The 27224-nt window shown below is 41.6% G+C and overlaps 1 protein-coding gene across 2 annotated transcripts in view; it reads right to left on the bottom strand.

Moving 5' to 3' along the window:
- The window catches only part of CFAP46 (cilia and flagella associated protein 46), a 333386-nt gene that overhangs the window by 163351 nt on the left and 142811 nt on the right, over positions 1–27224 (bottom strand). Inside the window, exons 28-33 of one of the 2 annotated variants that reach the window (XM_073596084.1) lie at positions 16904–17087; positions 16580–16733; positions 14332–14609; positions 12685–12801; positions 7433–7594; positions 5751–5899 (exon numbers count right to left, since the gene is read on the bottom strand). In XM_073596084.1, coding sequence (XP_073452185.1) covers positions 5751–5899; positions 7433–7594; positions 12685–12801; positions 14332–14609; positions 16580–16733; positions 16904–17087 — 1044 coding nt within the window. The remainder of the gene's footprint in view (positions 1–5750; positions 5900–7432; positions 7595–12684; positions 12802–14331; positions 14610–16579; positions 16734–16903; positions 17088–27224) is intronic. The other variant, XM_073596086.1, reaches the window with a different exon arrangement.

Raw genomic sequence — 27224 nt, 5'->3', positions numbered from 1 at the left:
AAATATATACAATAATTAAATATGAAACTATCCAATTGGTACTAACACAATTTGCAGAGAATAGTGATATATATAGAATGAACTGGACAAGCCTAACAGCAGAAAAAAAAAAAATGGATGTAAAAAATATAAATAATTGTTTATTTTTTTAAAAATCGCTAATAAGCGTTAAAAAACGCTATTGCAAAAACGTTGAAAAACTCACTGCAAAGCTACTGGCGTTTTTATAACATTATTTTAATGTCCAGTGTGCATGAGGCCAGGGTAAGACTTGCACTATCCAAGACTTCTACAACTGCTCTACTGAGTATTTTGTCTATTGTCTGACATGCCCATGTGGTTTGTTTTACGTGGGTAGAACCCTGCGTGAACGCTTTGAGGAGCACAGGCGGTTTATCAAAAGTGCTTGTGATAAACACAGTGTCCCCAGGCGTTATCTTGAATATCACCAAAAATCCCCCTCGGGACTCATGGTGTGGGTCATTGAGGCCAAACCTGCCACATACCCTGCTGCAGAACGGTTCAAACGCCTATGCCAACAAGAGACATACTAGATTTATTCTCTCAATACTCTCTCTCCGGGAGAGTTGAATGAGGAAATTGACACATTGTTTTAAATGGTTGGGGTCCCCTTATCATATATGTCTTACCTGTTAGCCCTATGTTGTTCATCATTTTTTAAAGATATATTTAGTTATCACTGCACCATATTAATTTTACTTTAACAATTATTTTACAGTGGACCCTTAATGTCACTTCCTTCAATTATCGAATTTTCAGATTATTGGGGGGGGGTCTATTCATGAATTCCCATCTTTATATCAGTAATGTTTCCCCCCCCTTCTACATGTTGACCAATACTACTATAGTTGTTATTTTTCTATCATTATTATTTCATCCCCTTTTTTCGTTATTATTATTTTAATTTAAATTTTAATTAAATTTTTATTTTTTACATCCATGTATTTTTTTTCTGCTATTAGGTTTGTCTAGTTCATTCTATATTTATTACTATCCTCTGCAAATTGTGTTATTATTACCAATTGGATAGTTTCATATTTAATTATTATATGTATTTATGATTTTTGTGAATTCTGAGTAAGTTTTGTGCCCCCTTCCTCTTATATGGTGGAGTCGCTGGTCTTTGTAGTCCTTCAGCCGAATGCTCCGAGCGCTTAGCTTGCATTGTTTCCCCTCTCCTCTGGTACCGCCTTTCCTTCCAGTGACATCACTTCTGCCGTGCGTCCACGCTGATCAGCTTGGCTTCCCGGTGTTTTGACAGATTGGGCATCCCGTCAGATTTTGTAATGGAAGTGACGTTCCCTTGTCACCATCTTGCTACACCCTGCACTTGTCCACAGTAAGGATACAGTGAGAAGCCGGCAAGCGGACATCTAGCTACACCCACTGGAGTTTTGCACTTCACACTTATTTTTTAACAGTACACTGAGCTTATATAGTGAAATTTAGTATTTAAAAATCCGTCTGTTTTGATATTCAATTTTAAAATTCAACATCTAAAAGAGTCAGACAGATTTTTAAATCCTGTATTTACCCTGAACACTGGTAAAAAAAAAAAAATATTATAATATTATAATATATATATATATATATATATATATATATATATATATATATATATATATATTTTTTTTATATATATACACACACACACACACACACACACACACACACATATATACACACACAGTGCTGGCTGGACCATATACCCTTAACTCTGTGCACCAGTAACTCCCCTTAAACATTACCGGTCATGCTAATCCACTGGTTTCAAAACTACCTAAAATAAGTACACAGATCAGAAGATCTAAACTTGCTCTAACTTCTAACTTGCAGCATACATGTTCATGGGCTGTAAATCAAAATCTTCAAGCCACCTGTGGGGTGAAATGTACCAAAGTGGAGGAGAAAGTAGGTTAGCGGTTTCCACTCAAATACAATAAAAGAATTGAAACGCTGGGATTATGTGGTCGGTGCAGCCATAAAAGTATTACTAGTTTATATCTACAGTTATGTGGCTGTAAAATAACACTTGTCATGAGAGAAGTAGAGGCCAAGTCTGAATTTAATACTTTTGAATCACAGTTACAGAGCAAGCATTCTGTAAATGAGTGTCAAAAAACTTCTAGCATTACATATTGCTATCCTTGTTCTGGGTCATTGACTTAGAAATCGCTGAAGCCACAGTATAGGCATGACAGATGGGAAATTAACATTTTCAAACTGAAATGTTAACAATGGCAGGCCATAAGGATCTAGTGACAGGTGTATTTTAAATAGGTACTTAAATGTTACTTGAGACGTAGTTCATGAGCATCTGGTCTGTATGTGATAAAAGAACCTCTTCAAAAAGAAGATTTTTTTTTGGCAAAAAGGTTAAGCTTATAGAGGAAGCTGAATGTTCAGTCTTATTATTATAACTGTGCGGGACTACTTATGAAATAATTATGTTTCTGCTTTATTTAGCCTTATGCACTTTGCTTGAGCCTCACACTTTAAATGAGGTGTCAAAGGGTCAGATAGGGTTGCCACCTCATCCCTTTAAAACCAAACACATATTAGTTAATTACACAGGTTCTGTAGCTGATTAAGGTGGTAATTAAAGTGGATTTAAAGCCACTCTCATCATTTCTAAATTACTTCCATAGTGCTGATCTATAAGGATATACATGCCTCCTGCATTTATCCTTACCTGTTAAAAATCTCCCCTTTAGCTGTTTGTAGTCCCGTAATACTCTGGATTCTGTGGGCGGGTCTGATGTTCAGTGCTCGGTGGGCGGAGTTGTGACATCAGTAGAATCCCCGCCCACCTCTATACTCCCCTTGGCCAGGCATCGATATTTCTTACACTGAACTTCTGCTGGTCTTGTGGATTATGCCTCATGATCACTAACATCCAGTTAAAACCCAGGAAAGGCACCACACGACTTCAGCATACCCAATCATGCAGAGGTGTGGAGCAGCCAAACCTGGCAGAGCTGGAGAAGAAAGGAGGGGGGATGTGAAGTACATAGAATGCCTCTCTCACATGCATGAGATAAGGAAATCACCTGTCACTCACAGCAAGGGGGAAGAAACTGACACCTATTTCTCTGTGTGTCTGTTTTTATGTTTACACACACAGATCCACGGTCCTGCTCGGTTAACGGGCAATCGCGGGTGCCTGGCGGACATTGCAGCCGCCGGGCACACGCACCGGGTCCCGATCCTGTACTGGGAACACAGATCGGTCTCCTCTCACCTGACAGGACGTGGATCTGTGTGTTTAAACACACAGATCCACGGTCCTGCTCGGTTAACGGGCAATCGCGGGTGGCCGGCGGACATTGCAGCCGCCGGGCACACGCACCGGGTCCCGGGCAATGCGGCGGGCGCCCCCTAGACGGCCGGGAAGCCCAGGACGTCATATGACGGCCGCCCCAGGATGGGAGATCCCATCTGCAGCCGTCATTTGACTATATGCGGGTACTGAAGTGGTTAATCCCATGGCAAACGAATGCCATCGGCACAAGCCCATCTACACAGGCCCTAACAGTTCAGTAGAATGAAGACTCTCTAACTGTCTCATCAATTGAAGTTCCTTTATTTTCATCTTGTCAAAGTTACCATTCTGCCAAACAAAACATTATTGTGGCACAGAAAGATGGCACCTGCACCAGACAAGAGTCCCTTGCTAAAGGCACACCAGGCTTTTTTCCAGACCTCCCTAGGCAGTGGAATTGCATGAGAGACAAATTAATGTGCAAATGATGCTCCCTTTTTAATGGAAAACTGGTAAAGTGGTCACTTGGTTGTGATGCCCTTTTAGCACTATATCTTGAAACAGGCTGGCGGGTGCAGAACAATTAAGAATGCTGGAAACTGTCAGGATCCCATGGTTTATTATGGGAAAAAGCCATATCTTTTTTGTCAAATGTGGTGCTAAAGTTTAATTCTGGAAACATTGTATCTACTAATTTAAACCTACTTTTGTGTCTTTTTAAGAAAATAGGAGACCAACAACAAAAGACATGGAGGTTGATTTACTAAAACTGGAGAGTGCAAAATCTGGTTCAGTTGTCCATGGTAGCCAATCAGGTTCTAACTTCAGCTTGTTCAATTAAGTGCTGAAAAAAAGGCTGGAAGCTGATTGGTTTCTATTCAGAGCTGCACCAGATTTTGCACTCTCCAGTTTAAATAAATCAAACCCCATAGTATGATACTCTACTGTATGGATCAAACTCATTTACTTTTTTATTTTACAATGTAGGTGTTTGGGAGAATGGACTCACGGGGGTTCTTTTTGCCCTCTTTGTCCTTGAAAGGCTCTTGCAGCCCTCTTTCTATAATGAATCCTGCACGTCTCATTAGTGTGTCAGAATGGTAGGGCAGAAACAATTAGCTTTTCTAAGCGAACCAAGAGGTGGACTGACTGAGATTCTAAGATATTCAACGCTGATTAATCGGACTGAACAACAGTTTGCCAGATTAAGTCTGGCTCGTATCTATTGTGTAATATACTGTATTTAAACCTACTGTACTCTAGAGTATGTCATCTTATATACTCACCGACCACTTTATTAGTTATACCTTTCTAGTACCGGGTTGGACCCCCTTTTTGCCTTCAGAACTGCCTTAACTCTTTGTGGCATAGATTTAACAAGGTGTTGGAAACATTCCTCAGAGATTTTGGTCCATAATGACATGATAGCATCACGCAGTTGCTGCAGATTTGTTGGTTGCACATCCATGATGCGAATCTCCCGTTTCACCACATGCCAAAGGTGCTCTATTGGATTGAGATCTGGTGACTGTGGAGGCCATTGGAGTACAGAGATCTCATTGTGATTTTTAAGAAACCAGTTTGAGATCATTTTAGCTTTGTGACATTATCCTGCTGGAAGTAGCCATCAGAAGATGGGTACACTGTAATCATAAAGGGATGAATCATTTAAATGATGCTCAAGTGGTACTAAGGGGCCCAAAGCATGCCAAAAAAATATCCCCCATGTATTTTACACGAAATTCTGACCCTACCATCTGAATGTCACGGCTGAAAACAATAACAGGTAACGTTTTTCCACTCTTCAATATTCCAATTTTGGTGAGCCTGTGCGAATTGTAGCCTCAGGTTCCTGTTCTTAGCAGACAGGAGTGGCACTTAGTGTGGTCTTCTGCTGCTGTAGCCAATCTACTTCAAGGTTCGATGCATTCAGAAATGGTATTCTGCATACCTTGGCTGTAACGAGTGGTTATTTAAGTTACTGTTGCCTTTCTATCATCTCAAACCAGTCTTCCCATTCTCCACTGACTTCTGATTTCAACAAGACATTTTCATCCACACAACTGGCGCTCACCGGATATTTTCTCTTTTTTGGACCATTCTCTGTAAACCCTATAAATGGTTTTGTGTGAAAATCCCAGGAGATTAGCAGTTTTTGAAATACTCTGACCAGCCTGTCTGGCACCAACAACCATGCCACATTCAAAGTCACTTAAATCCCCTTTCTTCCCCATTCTGATGCTCGGTTTGAACTTCAGGAAGTCTTCGCCACGTCTAGATGCCTAAATGCACTGAGTTGCTGCCATGTGATTGGCTGATTAGCAATTTGTGTTAACAAACAATTGAACAGGTGTACCTAATAAAGTGACTTTAGAGTGTAAATGTGAAACATGGCATTTTGTATATCAAAAGGCAACCCGTGTACACTAAATCAGTCAAATATAGTAGTGTAGTAGATAGTACTTACCTTAGATGGTAGAGATCTGACAGACTTTTACTTTCCACAACATCATGTGCGATAACCTCTGCCAGTTGGAGAACAGGAAGTGTCAAGTGTGTATACGAGATGTTGTGTAATTCTTCTACAAGCAGATTTAGGTAGTAAAGACTGTATGTCTGCAGAATAAGACAATCATTTAAAAATAACACTTATCAGATTTGATTTCCTTAATTAAGAAAAATGTGTTAAAGAATAGCAAACAATAAAACAAAGTCAGTATTGGTTCCGTGACCCCCTCCGCTGAGAAAAACTTAAAAGCGCAAAATGGATAGTTAATAGTTTTTTGATAATACATTACAAAGGACCTTCTGTAGAGATCAGTTCAAATCACTACAGTTGGTCAATAAATGCATGTGGTACATTGCCTGAACAAGTATTCATACCCCTTGAAATTGTCCATATTTTGTCATGTTATAACCAAAAGCGTAAATGTATTTTATTGGGATTTTATTTGGTAGACCAACACAAAGGGGCACATAATTGTGAAGTGGAAGTCAAAGTCCAGACCTAAATCCAGTTGAGAATTTGTGACAAGACTTGAAAATTGCTGTTCACAGACGCTCTCCATCCAATCTGATAGAGATTGAGCAACAGTGCATCTGGAAAATATTCACAGCGCTTTACTTTTTCCACATCTTGTTATGTTACGGGCTTGAAAACCATTTATCATTTTCATTTTCCTTCCACTTCACATGTATGTGCCACTTTGTGTTGGTCTATCACATAAAATCCCAATAAAATACATTTACGTTTTTGGTTGTAACATGACAAAATGTGGAAAATTTCAAGGGGTATAAATACTTTTTTAAGGCACTGTAGCAATGAAATTCATTGCTATATGCAAACATAATATGTAAAAAAACAAAAAACAAACACTGATCACTTCCCCAGAGTAGTACAATGTTACTGTGGTAGCATAATATTGATCTGGTCAAAGTGTGTTAAAGTGGTTGTAAACCTAGTTACACCACTTTTACCTACAGGCAAGCCTATAATATCTCTTAAACTTGCACCGTTTAGGAGATATTCACTGTAGCCCACTCGTGATGTTTCTTCGGGAGCTGTGCCATGACTGGCGGCTCCCATGCGCATGTGCGGGAGTGACATCATCAGGCCTCTGGCCAATCACAGAGCTGCAGCCCGCAAACACAGAAATAGCTCTGGGAGACATGTCGGCGGTCACAGCGGTGTACAGGGACTGCTGCAACAGCTTTGATCTAAGGTATTTCATAATGCGCTAGTATGCATACTAGCTCATTCATTATGCCTTTGTCTTGCATTATTTTTTTTATTTTTTTTTTTAGAATTTACAACCACTTTCAAAAAAATCCTAAAAAAACAAAAAAAACATTATAATTAAAAAAAATATATATATTTGTTTTTTCTGCAATGAATATGTAACACACACTGTTGCAGTGTGAGGTGTGATTTATTAGAGTCTATGAAATCTGTAACATAGGCTCGAGTAGTGATGTTTTACAATATAAAGATCTTCCCACAATGAGGGCTGCTGCTAACATGTTAATTTTTACCATACTGGTAATTAAGATTAACAAACCGTAGTGTCATTTATTCTCAGAATCTGACTTCCATCCTCTATGTATGATTAGTTCTGTCACCTGCTGGTCACAGTTCTTTATAAGACTTACTGGTTTTACAATGGTACTTCTGTTTATGACTTGGGAAGATGTATCTTGTTTAAATGCATCTCTGAGCTCATCAGGGCAATCATACACAGCCCACTCCTCTGCGTTTGAAGGTAGTACGTCAATTGGTCCTTTCCGCTTAGGCTTCTCCTTGACCGTGACAGGCTGAAATAAAAGAAAAAAAAATGTTGGGAAACAAATAGTCTTAAAGGGTTTTATAAGCCATATAAATTGAGAGAGGAGATCTGTGTTGTGGTAAGTTTCAACTTTTCTCACGAGTTCCAGTAGCGTTTATATTCCTCCGTATTGATGAAACCAACTAAACCAAGTGTAATTAAATTTTTCATCAGTGACCTTAAGGGAACTGATAATCTCCTCCATATTTTTTATTTAATTTATTGAATTGAATCATTGTTGCATTGTAGGTGGGTGTGACTTTTTCCAGGGGTAGGTATACATGGATTTAATTTCTTCCAATCGTGGAGGCTCAGCATCACAAATGGGTATTACTTAGGGTAGTCTGCATGAAAATGGAGCCTCCTAGGAATATCCAAACTGACCTCGACCCATTGAGGTATTTTTATTTTTGCATAGCTCCTCTCAAGAGCCAGCCCACTGCTTGCATCAGGGCTCATGAGAGGAGTATTGAGGCAGGCCTCTCCCACCAGCCATGGTCTGTCATCACTGGATCTAAAATAAGGTATGCAATGAAAAAATGTAATGAAACCAAAAATTTTTTTTTTTTTTCTCATTCAAAACTAAAAATGTTTTACTTAAAAATGTTATTAGTATGTTGATGAGAAGGGGAATTCATTTTATGTTTGTCAACATGTTACAACTTTACTAGAAAAATGTCACTCCAAGTCACCTATCCCAGAAATTTGATTGGCTGGGTTGGATTGTCATGGATGATCACTATCAGGGCTGCTGTAAGAAATCACAGGGCCCCATCCGACACTCCAAAAATATCAAATTATATTTTCACTAAAATGCCACGATGCTATGCATTGCAACCTTGGCAGAAATGATACCCTTGTCGAACAAGACCCATTCAAGTGAAAAGCATTGCTCTGCAAGTGCCCCACAACCACTTACAAAGCTCATGGTTGTGGTGCGCTAGTGTGGAGTTACAGCAGACGGTGAGCAGGTAATATGCTTCTTCACTGCCTGTCTAATGTTCTTCAAAGAGCGATCCAAATGCTGAATGCTCTTCAGAGAGCAAAGCACAAGTGAACAAGTCCTTACTTGTTTTTAAATTATTATTTTTTTTATTATTTAAACTTTGTTTTACTATGCTTCAGTGATGAATAGACACAAGAGTGATCTGTACCTTTCACTAACTGTGGTAATTCAGGAAAGGACATATTTACCGGCCCCTTCCCCTGCTCTCCATTCTGAAACATCATCCCTGTGTGCCTCACAGCAGCTGCCAACGGGAGAGGAGGGAAGGGGGGCACACAAGGGGGCCCGAGAGCAGGTGGAAGGGGGCACAGTTAATAGAACTGATCCTCCTGCAGCACAGCTGGAGGGAAAAACAGGAGTAGGAGCCGGCATCACTGCAGGGGGATCCACAAGAGTCAGCAATAAGGCAGTACAGCTGGCCCTCCGGCTCAGCAGGTGCCCGGGTCCCCCCTTTGAATTGATGGGGCCTGGTCCAGTACAGGAAGGCCAGCTGTACTGCCTTATCATCAGCCCTGATCACTATAGCTAACCCCTGAATTAAGCTGGAGGTTTCTGCCCTATGTTCCCCCACCTTTTGCATTGGTATAAACATGCACTCAGGCATCTAAGGTTTACAGAAAGGTCTTTTGTTAAGATAATTATTTGGATTTGAATTGATTGCTAGCCACAAATGGAGATATAAGCAAGCGATGCTCCAAATTTTTCCACATCTACGTGTTAGTTGGCTGCAACGATTGCCAAAGACATTTGGAGATGCTTCTCATTTTAAAGGGAGGTTAGCAGGTCCTGATCCTTTATACTACAATGGTGAAGCATGGAGGATCAGGCGTGAACTACAGAAGTGTTCATGAAAACAGTGGTAGATTCCAGCAATAGCTTAAAGAGGAACTGCTGTCTGCTCACATAATTTGTAATAAAAACATCTTTGCCATTCTGAAGCTTCCCTCCAACCACTTTGCATATTATTTTATTTATACTGTGATTCTGTACTTGCCAAATATGCTGCAGAAATCTCCCTCCAATGAGTCTGGCTGCAACCATTTTAACTGTGGGCAGCTGACTCTGCTGCCTGTTCACTTCCTGGATTTACACAGACACACAGAGACACACCTCCAGATCTGCAGCGCTGCAGCTTTCATTGGCCCTCTTATGACTCATCCTCCCTCCCTTCCTGGCAAACACTCACAAGAGTGAGAGAGAGAGAGAGAGAGAGAGCTGTGCATGATGTCATAAGCCTAGGCATTTTACCAGACAAGAAACAGGAAGTGGGCTGTATAAGGTATTTACTGGCAGAAAAAAAAATGTTTTACTATCCAAAGTTAAAACAACAAGGGCAGAAGATTTACTAGATGGAAATTTGAAAAAATCACTGAAGGCCCGCTTTAAAAACAGTGCAAATATGGGCAGATAGCTCCGGAGCTGTCATTTTCAGAGCAATATCTGGCCATCTATGCTTGATAAAATAGAACATTTAGCATGCTAATATTGCCAGACTACACCATAATAATCATTGTGTCACCTCCCATATCTTGCAATCATCAGAGTGACTCTGGAATGAGTTACAGTACACATTCTGCGGTCCGGTGACTACTGAAAGACATGGCCACTGAAGTGTCACTTCCTATGTCACCTGTCAGTTCATTAAAGCTCAAATCACTCAGAGAACTGTCAGCTGACTTGTCATATATTCAGCGGGATGTGGCACCTTTCTGTAATGTCACTGCTGCAGATCTCAACATTCCACAGCAGACTGGTGTCTGGATTGGCGACAAGCAGTGGTAATGATGCTGATGCTGGCTAGAGGAAAACCCATGGGATATGTATATTGTGTAGCTGTATACAAGTCATACGCCTAAGCCTTGGTACCGCTGCTGTTTCCCCTTCAACCAGTTGCTAAATTTAAACTTTCTATTTTAATCAAGACTTCTAATTTAATCAATTCAATTTTACAGATTCAAATGTGTAATCTGTAATTATTCTGGGCCCAGAGTTCTGCTATATTCTCTATACAAGTGTAAGAAATTACATAGAGTTTTGAGAATATTATAGTAATTATTAGGCCTTTTTTTTTTGATAAGCTGACAAGTAATATACTAGCCCTTTAATTAACAAAATGTAGCTGATGTAGCCATGTTTCATTCATTGTGCAGGGGCCAGTATTAGGGCACTCTGCATTGGTCTGTGTTGACAAGCCTCTCATTATGAATGAAAGCCACATGTGCTTCTGGGAACTTTTCACCCTTCGCGTTGAATAAAACAACAGGCATTCCGTGTATGAGGGATGCTTGGTTCACAGGTCACAGGTAACTATTCTGAGACTTTCTACATTTTATCTCCTGCAGAAAAGACTACATAACAATGGTATTTAGTTACATCCAATTGATTCTTTCAATGCTACCAGCATATTCATGCACGCAATGGAATAATGCAGAAGTCTTTGAAGAACCAAGCTTGTTTTTCCAAGGTTAGTGCATTTGAGCAAATTAGTGGTACTAGAAATAGGGTGCAATGTGTTGTTCAGGCAATTCCATTTTACCAGTGCATAACAAGTTATATAAGAAGTAAAGAAGTCAATGCCACAAGCCACAATGCTTTGTGATGGGCATAAACGGATCCACCTTGCCTACATATTCAGTTATATTACAATGGATATAAAAAATATGCTCTATGTTATTATCTGATCCTTGTTAGGCACAAAAAAAAACATGCTTATTTAAAAAAGCAAAGCATGGAGTAAAATGCTCAGAATCTATCTTGCATTAGTCAGACTTTAGCAGTGAATTCTGATTGATTGCTGCAGGTTACTGCATGCTCCCGAGATTTTCTGTTTACTAAAGGCTAATGTATCTTAACATAGAGGAGTCTCCTTGTTGGGGGGAATAATGTCCCAATCGTTGGTGTCAGTAGGAGGAACCATTCTCCATTGTTGGTGTCAAGGTGAGAAATAGTGCCCCAAGGATAAAAGGTAAACAAAGGGCCACATGTGGTTAGCAGACCGCCATTTGAAGACCACTGACATAGAGTATATTTCTACCCAAAACTGGCAACAAAAGTGAGTACACCCCTAAGTGAAAATGTCCAAATTGGGCCGAACTAGCCAATTTCCATCCCCGTTGTCATGTGGCCCATTAGTGTTACAAGGTTTCAGGTGTGAATGGGGAGCAGGTTTGTTAAATTTGGTGTTCTCGCTCTCATTCTCTCATACTGGTCACTAGAAGTTCAACGTGGCACCTCATGGCAAAAAACTCTGAGGATCTGAAAAAAAGAATTGTTGCTCTACATAAAGATGGCCTAGGCTATAAGAAGATTGCCAAGACCCTGAAATTGAGCTGCAAAACCATACAGCAGTTTAACAGGACAGGTTTCACTCAGAACAGGCCTTGCCATGGTTGACCAAAGAAGTTAAGTGCACGTGCTCAGCGTCATATCTAGAGGTTGTCTTTGGGAAATAGATGTATGAGTGCTGCCAGCATTGCTGCAGAGGTTGAAGGGGTGGGGGGGGGTCAGCCTGTCAGTGCTCAGACCATACGCCGCACACTGCATCAAATTGGTCTGCATGGCTGTCGTCCCACAAGGAAGCCTCTTCTAAAGATAATGCACAAGAAAGCCTGCAAACAGTTTGCTGAAGACAAGCAGACTAAGGACATGGATTACTGGAACCATGTCCTGTGGTCTGATGAGACCAAGATAAACTTATTTGGTTCAGATGGTGTCAAGCGTGTGTGGCGGCAACCAGGTGAGGAGTACAAAGACAAGTGTGTCTTGCCTACAGTCAAGCATGGTGGTTGGGGGGTTCATGGTCTGGGGCGCATGAGTGCTGCCAGTACTGGGGAGCTGCAGGTCATTGAGGGAACCATGAATGCCAACATGTACTGTGACATACTGAAGCAGAGCCTGACCCCCTCCCTTGGGAGACTGGGTCGCAGGGCAGTATTCCAGCATGATAACCACCCCAAACACACCTCCAAGACGGCCACTGCCTTGCTAAAGAAGCTGAGTGTAAAGGTGATAGACTCCAATTAAACATTTTAAATCTAGTAATCATATTGTTCATTCAGTCACATACAAGTTACCTCACTTGTTTCTTTCTTTCCTTTCTCTTTACGGGATGATGCAGATTGTGGATTTTGAACAGAGGCAGGATTTTTTTGTGATGATTTCATGAAAGAAGATGCTGCAGGCAATGACGCCTTCATTGAAAAGATAAATCAGATGTCTTTAGAAATAATGCATTAGAACAGTGTGCATTATTAATATTAGAACAAATAAAGTCACAAATAGCGATTCTCAAAATACATGATCTATTTCAATAACCAAGCTTCCAAACAGTATGACCACTGTTTCATATATTATAGTATATAGCTAAAGATGTAGTGGAAATACACATGAGAACAGTTTACCAGCCAAAGGACTTGTACATCTGTGCAGCCAGTATTGCTATCCAGGCACTCCCGTCAGACATCACAGCCAGACCCTTAACCTCCACTGCAGCTTGGTCAAGAACTATCCTAGACTGTTGACTGCACATTGAAGGAGTAGCAGAACAGCAATGGACCTTCAACCCCCTCTACCTTTCTCACTATGTTTTCTTCTACTGTCAGCATGTCCACTGAAAGCACATGGGCACAGCAGCGGAGCCAGATTGGCTTCTAGTACTGCCCCTTTCTCTCCCAGTGTTTGTATATGGGCAGAAGTTAAATAAAAGGCTCAGCTATGGTTCTTGCACAGGGGCCTTTTAGTGACATTTCTATATGTAATATATGCACACTGAGCTTTTTTACAAAACAAGATACAAAATGCATAGGGTATCAGAAGAGTACCAGGTGGCAATTGTGACTCCACCTACTTTTAAAAAGCTAACAAACATCATCATGTATAATAGTTTCTAAAAAGTTCTAAAAAGTTGTGGCTTTAGACATAAACAGCAAGACAATATTATTTTTCTGGCAGTCTTTAGATGACACGGTGGGGTTGATTTATTTAAACTGGAGAGTGCAGAATCTGTTGCAGTTTTGCATAGAAATCAATCAGCTTCTAGTTTTTTTTGTCAAAGCTTAATTGTACAAACTGAAAGTAGAAGCTGATTGGCTACTATGCACAGTTGCACCAGATTCTGCACTCTTCCCTATGTTCCAGAAGACAAGAGAGAAATGAGGCAGCAGCCAAAGCAGACTAAGCCTAATTCACAAAGCTTTATCAAAAGGATCTTTATTTTACACTTGTAGCAATGTGACTGCAATTTCTCATTGGACTGTCAGTTTTTTAATTTTTATACCTCAATCTGTATCCAGGTTTGCTAGCAATTATACGTCAACTTAATAATAGATCTACAGTATATAATACTGAAGATTCTATTAAAATGGGCATGCACCAATGGTAAAACATCTTTTGTAGTTTGTAAATTGTATACATTTTACTTTTTATAGGCAGTACAAGTGTCTATTTAAAGGTAAATCGCACTGATTTGGTTAGTGTATAAACATATCTTGTCTTCTTACCATTGTGCAATCCTTACGCTGAGCTCTACTAAGTCCCGTCTTCCCATTCTACCTTTCCTGGATGCCTGAGATTTCCAATTAATTTAAACATTTTAAGAATATCTCTGATCATTAACTTTAATAATTTTCATACACAATATATATATACAATATAAAGAATGTTATTGTCTGCATTAGCAAATTGAAGTTTGCTGCAGAAAAGAAAGTAATTTGCCAACATACCTGCCAAATACGGATTATATACCCATATGCCATCAGACAGTCTTGCTCATGATTATGTGAACCCTGACCGCTAAGAGAAGCCAATAAAGTGTGAGCTCGTGCTAAGGTCTCTAGCTGTCTAATGTTCTTCAAGTCTTCCAGGGAGTTACAAGGGCTGCCAGGCTGTTCTCCAGGTCCTGTCTCGGTAACCTCAGGGTTTGGATCTTGTTCATTTGCTGGCTCCTTATTCTGGGACAATTTCTTTCTAGGCTTCGGTTTTATTTTTTGAGTTTTACCTGCTTACATTTCAGGCAATTGAAGAAACGAAAAAGCATTTATGCACAAAAAAAATCTAGTAAATACCTATAAACTTTATCTACATTTAAAAATGGAATACATAAAATAACAGACATAAAAGATAAAAAAACAACAATAAACTGCAATACATCACAAATAAATACAGTCTATCAGAACTTCAGATTTTTTAATTAAGTTGTACTTCTGGGTTGAGACACTTTTATACACAGAGCTGAATTTAAAGGCCTATCCTTTATGGTGCATCTTTTCCCCGATACCTTCTTCACAAAATCAATGGAAATGCATTTTAATGCATGTCGATGAACATTGATGTGCTCTGCTGTGTGTTTAATTGTGTATGGCAAAGCAATCTGCATTGATGTACATTGATATGCGTTATGACAGCTGTTGATGTGCACTTGAATGCATTTGCATTGATTTCAATGGAAAACGCATCAGCAAATAAAGGCAAAGATATGTTTTTTGAGTAAAGGGTTTAAAATGTTTTATTTTTTTTTTCACAATAAAGTTTATTGCAAAGGAAAAAAAAATGAAATACAGAACATAGTGAGGTATATAAAAATACCAAATATGCAAACAAACAACAATAACAAGAGGTAAAATATACTTCAAATATACATGACTTGTAAAGAACAAATGAAGTATGGCAAAATAAATGATAATTATTTGTTCTTTTCAAAGGAAATTAAGATAGCTATGAATAAACAAAGTTTAAACACGTATTCATCTGTTATCAGGAACATTAATATGTTTAAGATATGTGATAATAGCCTTAAGAAAGCTTATGAAGACTGGTATTAACTTTTAAAGATAGGAAATGGGTAATAAATAACGAATAGAAAAAGAGGAGTACTACTTTATGTAGTGTTGTATGGGCATTAGTGGAGCTCTTAAAAGTAAATTGAGCTCTTGAAAAAAATCCACAGGAAGTTTTAATTGGAAAAAATTATTTTAAAGGTCTCTGATAGTGTGAGCATGTAACAAGGTCTCCATCTATTGTGGAATTGAGTTGTAGTTTCTGTTTTTATAACATTGGTTTCTTCCATGTCATAGATTCATTTTTAATGTTTTAAAACTTTTTTTACATTTGGATTGAGTGGCGAGGAGTTAGAACCCATCAATTTTTATTGCTGTGTCCATGCTGATGAGATTCCTTCTCTATTTTTCCTGGTGACCATTGTCACTGGGACTGTAAGTAAAGTAACAAAAAAATACAAAAATTTGAGTTGTCACCAGAGAAGTATTATAGGGGAAATCACTCCACGGGGATACTTGTTCTGGGTGGTCTACGAGAGTTTCTAGCTCTCTCTCTCTCTCTCTCTCAAGAGAAAGAGAGAGAGTTTATCTCACTTCCTCTTGTGTCTATATAACAGGAAATTAAGGAAAATCTGTGACACAGATGGAAAAAATCTGGCAGGGGTTTTAAAGCCGTTTTCCACGCTATAACAGAAAATTAAGTCAGCAGCTACAAATCCTGTAGCGGCTAATTTTTAATAATAGGACACTCACTTGTCCATGGATCAAGTACCGTCCTCAATTCTTTACTAGCCTTTGGGTTCCCAGTACTGCATCTTAACTGTGGGCAACTGGCTGTGCTGCTTGGGATTTCACATATGGCTGCCCACAAAGCATGCGTGAGCCACCCTGCGATTTGCGAATGGTTCTGCAGTCTTCTGGGAGCTGTGACGTGTCCCAGAAGACTGCAGGGAGGGAGGAGGAGAGGGGAAGTGAAAGCAGAAGTGGGAGCAGGTACCTGTCAAAACTAGGTACATGCTCCCCCCCAAAAAATGACATGCCAAATTGGGTAGAGGAGGGGGAGTAGGATAGGCTTTAGATAGGGTTTAAGCCTGTTTAAGCCAAAAAAGGCTAAAACAAAAGCAGCGTTTGACTTTAAAAACACAATTCAAGAAAGTTAATATTATATTATAAACTATACAGATGTGTGTCTCACCTTCCTCTGCATTACTGGAAAACTTCATATGAAGCAGTATGTCCACCGCCCAATCAAGCATATTCATAACATCGCTTAGAGAAAACTGTTTGCAGTACAACCATTCTGCCAGTTCTAGCAAGTACTCCACTTTCTGCCAATCATTTTCTGGCTTCTTTAAAGACAAAATACAGATTACGTATGTAATGAATAATGCAAAACTGACTTGAAATATTACAAATTGTGTGTTGGGTAGTTTCCAGGGTGTTAATGAGCACACTAGGGTCTAAGTGTACCCTGAAACTTCAAAACTGACATGTCTATAGAAAGATCTGGTTTACAAACCTTCAAAGCATCAATTGCATTCATATAGCAGGCTAACTGTTCACGGCTGCTTCTGCAGGTTTTGGCAACATGATGCCAAATGTATGACACATAGTCTTCACTTTCATCCTTGAACTTCTGGATGTCCATGAAAAAGTTATGACCCAAACGTGCCTTTACAAGAACACGGTGTTTGAAGATGACACTGAGAAAAGAGAAATGCATTACTAGATAAATGAATCAATAAACAAATTTAGCCTACCTGAAAAGACATTATTTTTTTTTAATGTAGAATTTAAACATTTAAAGGGTAACTCCACTTTCGTGGGGAAAAAAATAGCACATAAAGAAAAAATAATATAGCGCATATGATTGCGACACTAATCATTTTGTAACTGAATGTTCTTAAAAATTACCTTTCCTTTTCAATCTGCAGCCAATGTAATTTTCTTAGAATACATTGCAATATGGCTACCTGGAGTTGTTCTGTACACAGAGAGTGTACTGACCACTCCCCAGAAACATAATTCCTGCTTGTGTGATTGGCTCACCAATTTTCCCAGAAGTCTGCCTAAGATACAAGTCAGATTTCAGGCATCCCTTGCAACAAAAATGTAATTTTTTGAGATATACTTTCAATAGGAACACGTCTAAAAGGATGCAGGCCCAGCAGATTTCCTCATTAGTGCCATGTAGCTGCACACCTGACAGTTAATTATGAAACCACTCCCATAAGACCCACTCAGTACAGAGGCACAGAAAAAAACACCACCCAGAGGGGAATGTTTTTTTCTCAACAAAGGTGGAGTTACGCTTTAACAATCATTTATACTCCATCTATCTATATCGAGGTTAGATGCTATGGACGAACCTTGACCATTCCACTGCTTATTAAATAATTATCTCTGCATGCCTTGTATCAATTGTAAGTTCTGTAACAAACAGATTACTGAGATTTGTGTTAGTCTATTAGTAACTGCAGCATTTTGAAAAAGTGAACAACCATTTTTATGCAACCCCAATTCCAAAAAAGTTGGGACAAATCTACAAAAAAAATGAATGCAATGATATGCAAATCTCATAAACACATATATTATTCACAATAGAAAATAAAAAGCATATCAAATGTTTAAATTGAGAAAATGTACCATTTTAAGAAAACAATTAGATCATAATGAAATTGATGGCAGCAAAAAAGTTGGGACAGAACCATGTTTACCACGATGTAGCATATTCTCTTCTTTTTTTTTTTTCTTTTTTTAAAAAATCTTTATTTAACCACTTGCCGACCGGGCCATAGCCGAAAGACGGCTGCAGCGCGGTCGGCTAGTTCTGGGTGGACGTCCATGGACGTCATCCCAGAATCCTGCTCTCGCGCGCCCCCTGGGGCGCGCACCCGGGAACTTCCGTGACCGCCGGGTCCTCACGGATCACGGTAAATGGCCGCTAATCGCAGCTGTTTACCATGTGATCGCTCCGTCAAATGACGGAGCGATCACATGTAAACAGACCGGCGTCATGTCATGACGCCGGTTCCTCTCCTCCCCTCTCTGTACCGATCGGTACAGTGCGAGGGGAGAGGGGGAGGAATCGGATGGCAGCACCGCTGTGGGCTGCATGTGTAGTGCCCACGGTGGTGCTCAGTGACAATTGTAGTCACATCCATCCATCCCTCCATGCTCAGCCATCCCTGCAATATACCCTGCATTATACCCTGCAATACTCTGCATTATAGCCCGCAATACTCTGCAATATACGCAATATACACCGCAATACTCTGCATTATACCCCGCACTACTCTGCATTATACCCAGCAATACTCTGCAATATACCCTGCAATACTCTGCAATATACCCTGCAATACTCTGCAATATACCCGGCAATACTCTGCAATATACCCGGCAATACTCTGCAATATACCCGGCAATACTCTGCAATATACCCGGCAATACTCTGCAATACTCTGCAATGTACCCTGCAATTTTCCCATGCAATACTCTGCAATATACCCAGCAATACTCTGCAATATACCCAGCAATACTCTGCAATATACCCAGCAATATACCCAGCAATACTCTGCAATATACCCAGCAATATTCTGCAATATACCCAGCAATACTCTGCAATATACCCAGCAATACTCTGCAATATACCCTGCACTACTCCGCAATACCCCACAATACTCTGCAATACTCCTCAATTTTTAACCAGTTCCCGCCCACCGTCATATGACGTCCTTGACTTTGAGCGGGGATATCTGAATGATGCCTGCAGCTACAGGTATCATTCAGATATCATCTTTTTCAGCCAGCGATTCCCTACACCATAAGAACAATCATAGTGGCTGTTCCACTGCTTGATCGTTCTTATGGGAGGCGAGAGGGGATGCCCCCCCTTCCCGCCACCCTCCGGTGCTTCTACCGACTCACCGCTACGATCAAAGCCAGGATCATTTTTTTTTTTTTAATTTCAGGCTTCCCAGCTTAGAGGTGAGATGTGGGGTCTTATTGACCCCCATATCTCACTGTAAAGAGGACCTGTCATGCCATATTCCTATTACAAGGATGTTTACATTCCTTGTAATAGAAATAAAAGTGATCAAAAATTTTTTTGGGGGGAAAAAAGTGTCAAACTAAAATAAATAAAGTAAAAAAATGTTTAAAGCGCCCCTGTCCGTGTGCTCGCATGCAGAAGCGAACACATACGTAAGTCCCGCCCACATATGAAAACGGTGTTCAAACCACACATGTGAGGTATCACTGCGAACGTTGGAGCGAGAGCAATAATTTTGGCCCTAGACCTCCTCTGTAACTCAAAACATGTAACCAGTAAAAAATTTTAAAGCGTCACCTATGGAGATTTTTAAGTAGCGAAGTTTGGCACCATTCCACGAGCGTGTGCAATTTTGAAGGGTGACATGTTAGGTATCTATTTACTCGGTGTAACTTCATCTTTCACATTATGCAAAAACATTGGGCTAACTTTACTATTTTGTTTTTTTTTAAGCACAAAAAAACGCGTTCGAAAAATTGCTGCGCAAATACCGTGCAAGATAAAAAGTTCTAACAACCGCCATTGTATTCTCTAGGGTCTTTGCTAAAAAAATATATATAATGCTTTGGGGTTCTATGTAATTTTCTAGCAAATAAATTATTATTTTTACATGTAAGAGAGAAATATAAGAATTGGCCTGGGTGCTCCAGAACGACTGGAGGTGCTCCCTGCATGTTGGGCCTCTGTATGTGGCCACGCTGTGTAAAGGTCTCACACATGTGGTATCGCCATACTCGGGAGTAATAGCAGAATGTGTTTTGGGGTGTAATTTGTTGTATGCATATGCTGTGTGTGAGAAATAACCTTCTAATATGACAATTCTGTGAAAAAAAAAAATGAAAAAAATTTGATTTTGCAAAGAATTGTGGGAAAAGATGACAATTTAAGAAAACCTCACCATGCATCTTTTCAAATACCTTGGAATGTCTTCTTTCCAAATAGGGGTCATTTGGGGGGTATTTGTACTTTTCTGGCATGTTAGGGTCTCAAGAAATTAGATAGGCCGTCAGTACTTCAGGTGTGATCAATTTTCAGATATTGGCACCATAGCTTTTGGACTCTCTAACATTCACAAAGACCAAATAATATACACCAAGTTGTACTTATTTTTACCAAAGATATGTAGCAGTATAAATTGTGGCCAAAATTTACGAAGAAAAATTACCAATTTGCTAAATTTTATAACAGAAACAAAGAAAAATTCATTTTTTTACCAAATTTTCAGTCTTTTTTCTTTTATAGCGCAAAAAATAAAAAACCCAATGGTGATTAAATACCACCAAAAGAAAGCTCTATTTGTGTGAAAAAAAGGACAAAAATTTCATATGGGTACAGTGTTGTATGACTGAGTAATTGTCATTCAAAGTGTGAGAGCACCGAAAGCTGAAAATTGGTCTTGTTAGGAAGGGGGTTTAAGTGCCCAGTGGTCAAGTGGTTAAAGGAATGCGGTTTATACAAGTAAACAAGGAATACAACATGGCAATCAAGCATTTCCGTTAATAGTTATTCACAAAAATTCAAGCAAGACAATGTACATTGGTGTGATTCAGGGTTCCATTGGAATGTGCTAGTGATGCAGGAAGTCGTGAATTAGCGACTTTAGTCTGCTTTATCTAGCAGTACAGAAGAGAAATCCCTCTAATCCCTCTAACCGGAAACAAGAATAAAAATAAACTAAACGTAGTTCCAATGGAGCTGCACCAATTATTCAGTATAATGAACTGGGGGATAAGTGACCTCACAAGGAGTAAGACCTGCTTGTCCCTATTGGACAAATATTACGCTACTATGTTTTGGTAATTTAATTCTAAACGTCGTATTCCCTATAAAGTATGGTTCTCAATCCTAGGAACATAGGAGCAATACCAAAATGGGATGCCGTAAACCGGGGGTTTTTCTTCATTATGGGGAAGAGGGGTAAGTGACACCAGTGGTGTCATTAGAGAAAGAGAGAAAAAAATAAAAAAATAAAAATAAATAGATTAATAAAAATGGGATAGGGATAAAGAGGATCAAAAGTGAGGGAATAACAAGGAAGGGGGGTGGGTGTGAAGCTCCGGCGAGGCCAACGACCCGCGACCCCAAGCCATCCAAGGACAGGACGCCTAAATATATGTAAGGTGCTCCATCCGCTGAATATCACAAACTCTAACAAACCACTGTGTAACTGTCGGGGGGGGGGACTGCTGTTTCCACATGCTGGGGATACATGCCCTGGCCGCGCTCAAGAGGTGTTTCAATAGGGATTTGCGGTAGCGCTTGCTGGACATTGGAGTCAGATTCAGGAGTATAGCTGCTGGGTTGTCCTGGAGAGCCACATCAGTAAGTTTGTGGATGATTCCCAGGACCTGCCTCCAGAAGGGAGTCAAGACTGGGCACTCCCAGAAAATGTGAAGTAATGTGCCGTTCTGTGTGCCACATCTCCAGCAGAGGGGACTATGTCCCGGGAATATGGATGCTAACACAGAGGGGGTCTTGTACCAACGCGTCAGGATTTTGTAGGCGATTTCTTGGTATTTGCTACACAAGGAGGATTTATGTGCAAAAAAGAGGATCCAAACTTTTTGATCTTCCATAAACGTAATATTAAGATCTCTCTCCCACTTCCTCAGATACGGGGGATCCTGTTGGGATGTATGGGTCAGTAAGATATTGCAAGAATAAGAAAGAGATTTCCATATTGGCTCCTCTCCTAGGCATAACTCCTCAAAGGGCGTTGGTTGTCTGCAAAAACCGCTGATCTCCGGTAGGGATCTGAGGAAATGTGACAGTTGTAAGATCTTCCATTTGCCCAACATGGAGGAGTGAAGGATACATGCTTGAGAGGTGGATCCATTCAGATGGCCCACAAAAAGATGAGGCTCTAACTAGGCTCTGATCCAATTGGGGTCGGAAGGACCTATCAGTGAGGCCTGGTAAAAAGTCCAGATGTCCAATTATGGGTGTCAGCGGGGAGGGAAAACTGGGCATCTCCACAATCTTAAAGTATCTGCAAAGCTCCTGTAGGGTAGGTTCAATTAATGGGTGTGAAGGGGATACTCTGGAGGAACGAGTTCCACTCCAGGGTAGACCCTCAAGGGCAAAAGGAACTGTTTCCTGTTCTAAACCAATCCATAGCTTATGTGATGAGTGCCTACACCAGTCCACCACTCTGTTCATGTGGACTGCTGTGTAGTACAGAGCTGGGTCAGGGAGACCAAGACCCCCTCTGGGTTTTGATCGTTGCAAAAGAGATCTCTTGAGCCTCGTTGGTTTGCCCCGCCCATACATATCTAATAAAGACTGAGCGTAACTTACGGAAGAAGATCTGTGGTATCCTAACAGGCAGTGCTTGTAGGAGGTAAAGCAGTCTCGGCATGATATTCATCTTTAAGACATTGCATCTACCAAACCAGGAGACCGCCAGGTTCCTCCATCTGTCTAGGTCTGAGGAGAAAGCGCTCAAGAGTGGTTGAAAGTTGAGTTGGTAAATGAGGTGTAAGTCAGAGGGGATTTTAGTGCCAAAATATTGGATGGCCTGGGGTGTCCACCGGAAGGGAAAATTGCCGCTAAGGGAAGCCCGGGCGCCACGGGTAAGAGAAATGTTTAGCACCTCTGACTTTTGGAGATTAATTTTAAAATCTGAGAGCTTTCCATATTGGTGTATTTCTGATAATAAGATTGGGAGAGACGTATGCGGGTCCGAAATGTAAAATAGCAGGTCATCCGCATAGGCAGCAATTTTATGGTGGTAGGTGCTCGTTTCGAGTCCTTCAATGTCCGGATTAAGCCTAATGTGTTGTAATAGGGGTTCTAGGGAAAGTATAAAAATGAGCGGGGAAAGTGGGCATCCCTGTCTCGTACCATTACTTATTTTGAAGGGGTTGGAGGTCATCCGTTTACTCTAACTGATGCGGTAGGGGAAGAGTAAAGGGCAGATATCCAAGCTAGGATGGGGGCTGGCATGCCGAGGTGTCGCAAGGTAGCCAAGAGGAAAGTCCAGTTCACCCTGTCAAACGCCTTTTCGGCATCTGCGGACAAAGCCCACCTGGTCTAGTGGGATTATGCGTTGGAGAACAGAGCCTATTCGTTCAGCCAAAATTTTCGTAAATAATTTAAAATCACAATTAAGGAGGGAGATAGGCCTATAACTTGCACAGAGGAGCAGGTCCTTCTCAGGCTTAGGGATGACAGATATGCTGGCTTGCAAGAGGTCTGATGGTATGGCGTGATTATCTAATATTGCATTGAAGGCAGTGACAAAGTGAGTTGCCAGTTGAGCTTGGAAGGTTTTATAATAAAAAATTGTGAAGCCATCGGAACCGGGCGCTTTCGCCCTCAGAGTGCCTGCTAAGGCCTGCGTGAGCTCATCCGTAGTGATAGGCTGCGAGAGCAAGACCACCTCTCCCTCGTTGAGGGAAGGCAGGTTCGCTGCCGCCAGGTAGGCCTCTATGGCCTCCAAACTATTCTGGGGCCGTTCTCCCGGGGGGTGGGAATGCAGATTATAGAGAGCCTCATAGAATACCCTGAAGGACTCTGCCATTTCTGCGGAGTCATGAATTTTGGTTCCTGTGGAGGAAGATAAGGCAGGGATGTAGGATAGGTTGCGTTGGGTCCTTATGGCATTTGCTAATGACCTGCTGCACTTATTACCGAACCTTTTTGTTAAGGGTACTCTCCAGTCACAGACATTTACCTTTGCGAACCTGTACCTGCCAAATGTGGACCAGCTCCCGGTGCTCGAATCATGCTTGAACGCCCTGGCCTCCTTCACAGAGGGAACATTGGTGTTAGGAGGAGACCTTAATCTTACCATTGATCCTCGCAAAGACACATCGACGGGTTCTTCGGCCCTGTATCTGAGGTCCCGGAACTGAATCAGGAAATTGTTACACTCCCAAAGATTAGTTGACATTTGGCGGATTCTCCATCCGCAGGAGAGGGACTACACTTTCTTCTCGGCAGCTCATAGCTCATACTCCAGGATTGACCTCTTCTTGGTCTCCCACACTACGATCCCACTGGTCTCGGGAGCCCAGATAGGGCACATTGCTCCGATTTCTTTGACCTTAACCTTGCAGCGATCAGCACCTAAAACAGCCACATGGCGACTAAACAAATCTCTTATCCAGGATCCAGCAGTTAGAGCAGACATTTTACGAGAGTTGAGACTCTTCGAGAGTAACAACCAGTCGGTCCCTAATTCTTTATCTATTTGGGCAGCGCATAAGTGCTACATAAGAAGTATATTCATCAAACCACAGACTCAAAGTAGCCAGAGAGAAAACTCTGTCCGAATTGCTCGCAAAACTCCATGAATGTGAATAACGCCATAAAACTCGCCCAGACAGGACTATAGAAGCAGAGGTAACCAACCTCCAAGAGTAAATCCGAGAGCACTCTCTATTCCATTCTAAGAATCGCCTACTGAAGGTACGCAGAACCTTTTATGGTGGGGGGAGAGGCAAGGCACTTCAGAGGTCGGGCTCCCAGAGCAAGGGGCCCCCCCTCAAATACATCTCACTGGTAACGGTCCTATCAGGGTCCGCATTATTACGTTAGGCTTCATATTACAGAAATAGATCCAAAAGGAAACACAAGCTATAAAGAAATTTTAAACATTAAGTTTGGCATAACAGTTTCTAAAACATTTTTAACAGTCAATAATGTGACATTCAGTAGTATCTGGAATCTTAGGTGAACTATTACAGACACCAACAACCTGCCCCCGGTTCCGTCTAATGGAGGGGCCGCTCGCCCCCACCGAGCCTAGACCCAATGGGAGCCAACAGCCACCCCACCCCCAAGCCAACACCCCTGAGGGGGATAAAGGTCCAACCGGAACAATCCCTGGGTCCCCATACAGGGCATTTGTATTGAAAAATGTCTTACTCTGTCCCATGGGCAAAAAAAAAGGGGGAGGGGGGGAGGGGAAGTAGGGGAGGAGAAGGAGGGAGGGTGAGGGGAAGGAGGGAGGGGAAGGGGAGGAGGGGGGAGAACAGAGGGGGGACCAGCCGCAGCAGAACATTATCGCTAAGCAGATACTTATCTCTAGAGGTTATTATAATTAGCTTTCACAAACCGGTCGCTGCACCAGAACTGTAGGCCGGCAGAAGTGGGGGCGAACCCAGAGAACCGGGGCCGAGCATTGCATTGCATTGAGATTGGCGGTTGCGTCGAGGCCTTTGAGACCTATCAGGAGGCTTCCCTGCTGGGTTATTGATGCTGGGAGTCAGTACAAACGCTAGCCAGTTGGGTAATGACATCAATGGCAGCCCAAGGGAATTGAGGAAGGTGGGCCTCCCTTCTGTGCAATCAAATGGAAAGGGTGACCCCACTTATATGTGATTCCCCGTTCTCCGAATTTCTCCAGTAGAGGTTTCATACAGCGTCGCATTTGCAGGGTCCTCCGAGAGACATCTGGCAGGAGAGAAACCTGGGCTCCGTCAAAGTCCATAGGCCCTCTATGCCAAGCCCGTTGCAGAATGTCCTCTTTGATGGAGTAATTATGCAAGCAGCAAAGGACATCTCTAGGTCTGTCGTCTGCTGTGTTTCTGGGACCAAGGGTTCTGTGAACTCTGTCGATGGCAATAGGTGTTTCCGTCGGGCGCTCTAGGCAATCATTAAATATAGCAGTCACCGTCATCTTGAGGTCTGCTTGCTGGGTTGCTTCCGGCAAGCCGCGGATTCTGATGTTGCGCCTACGATTTTCCAGGTGTACAATGTAGTTGTGCGATTTGGTCTGTCACTTTCGCTTGTGTATCATGTAAGGCAGTAACATCTTGGCGTAAGGCAGCAGTGTCAGCTTCTACAGAGGTGACACGTGTGGAAACCTCTGCCACTGTTTGTTTAATTCCCACAATCTCCCTGCGGAGTGCTGCCTCCATTTTGGCTGCCACAGAGTCCAGATCATCTCTAGTGGGCAGTTTTTGTAAGAGCGCCCACAGTGCCTGCTCTCCATTGAGTGCGGGTGGGGGCTCATGTAAGGGCAAAGTCAGTGGTGCTGCACTTATGGAGGCTTGTAGTGAGACGGGCAGTGGCACACCGACCGCTGATCTCCGCTGCTGGGAGTGCTGGATGCCCTGTGAGACCCATTGTAATGAGCTGCTGGGTTCCCCCCCCCCCCCCGGACTGCCCAGGGATGTGAGAGACAGAGAGCGGGGGAGAGATCGCTAGATGGAGAGAATGACAGCATATCGTTACCATGATCATGTCACTCTCCTCCTCCTGCAGGCGCATCAGGCTCTGTCCTCGTGGCTGATACCGTCGCCATCTTGGCAGGATCCGGGGTTGATGCCGCCGGCTGCTTCGGCTTGAGAAAGAGCTCCATATATGCACCCAGGCAAAAGATACACTCTTCTTTTAACAATCTAAAAACATCTTGGAATTGAGGAGACCAATTGCTGGAGTTTTGGGAGAGAAATGATGTCCCATTCTTGCCTGATATAGGATTCTAACTGTTCAATAGTCCTGGGTCTTCTTTGTTGTAGTTTTCATTTCAAGCACCAAATATTTTCATCTGGTAAAAGGTCTGGAGTGCAGGCAGGCCAGGTAGGCACCTTGACTCTTCTACTATGATATCATGCTGTTGTCATAGGTGCAGTATGCAGTTTAGCATTTTCCTGCTAAAATATGCAAGGCCTTCCCTTAAAAAGTCATAACCTGGAAGGTAGCATATGCTGCTTTAAAACCTGCATATATCTTTCAGCACTGATGGTGGCTTTCCAGATGTGCAAGTTGCCCATTCCATACGCACTAATGCACCCCTGTGCCATCAGAGATGCAAGCTTTGAACTGAGTGCTGATAACA

Source organism: Aquarana catesbeiana, linkage group LG08 (assembly GCF_042186555.1).
Source record: "Aquarana catesbeiana isolate 2022-GZ linkage group LG08, ASM4218655v1, whole genome shotgun sequence".
Taxonomy (NCBI): Eukaryota; Metazoa; Chordata; class Amphibia; order Anura; family Ranidae; genus Aquarana; species Aquarana catesbeiana.
This window is presented reverse-complemented; position numbering and strand designations above follow the sequence as displayed.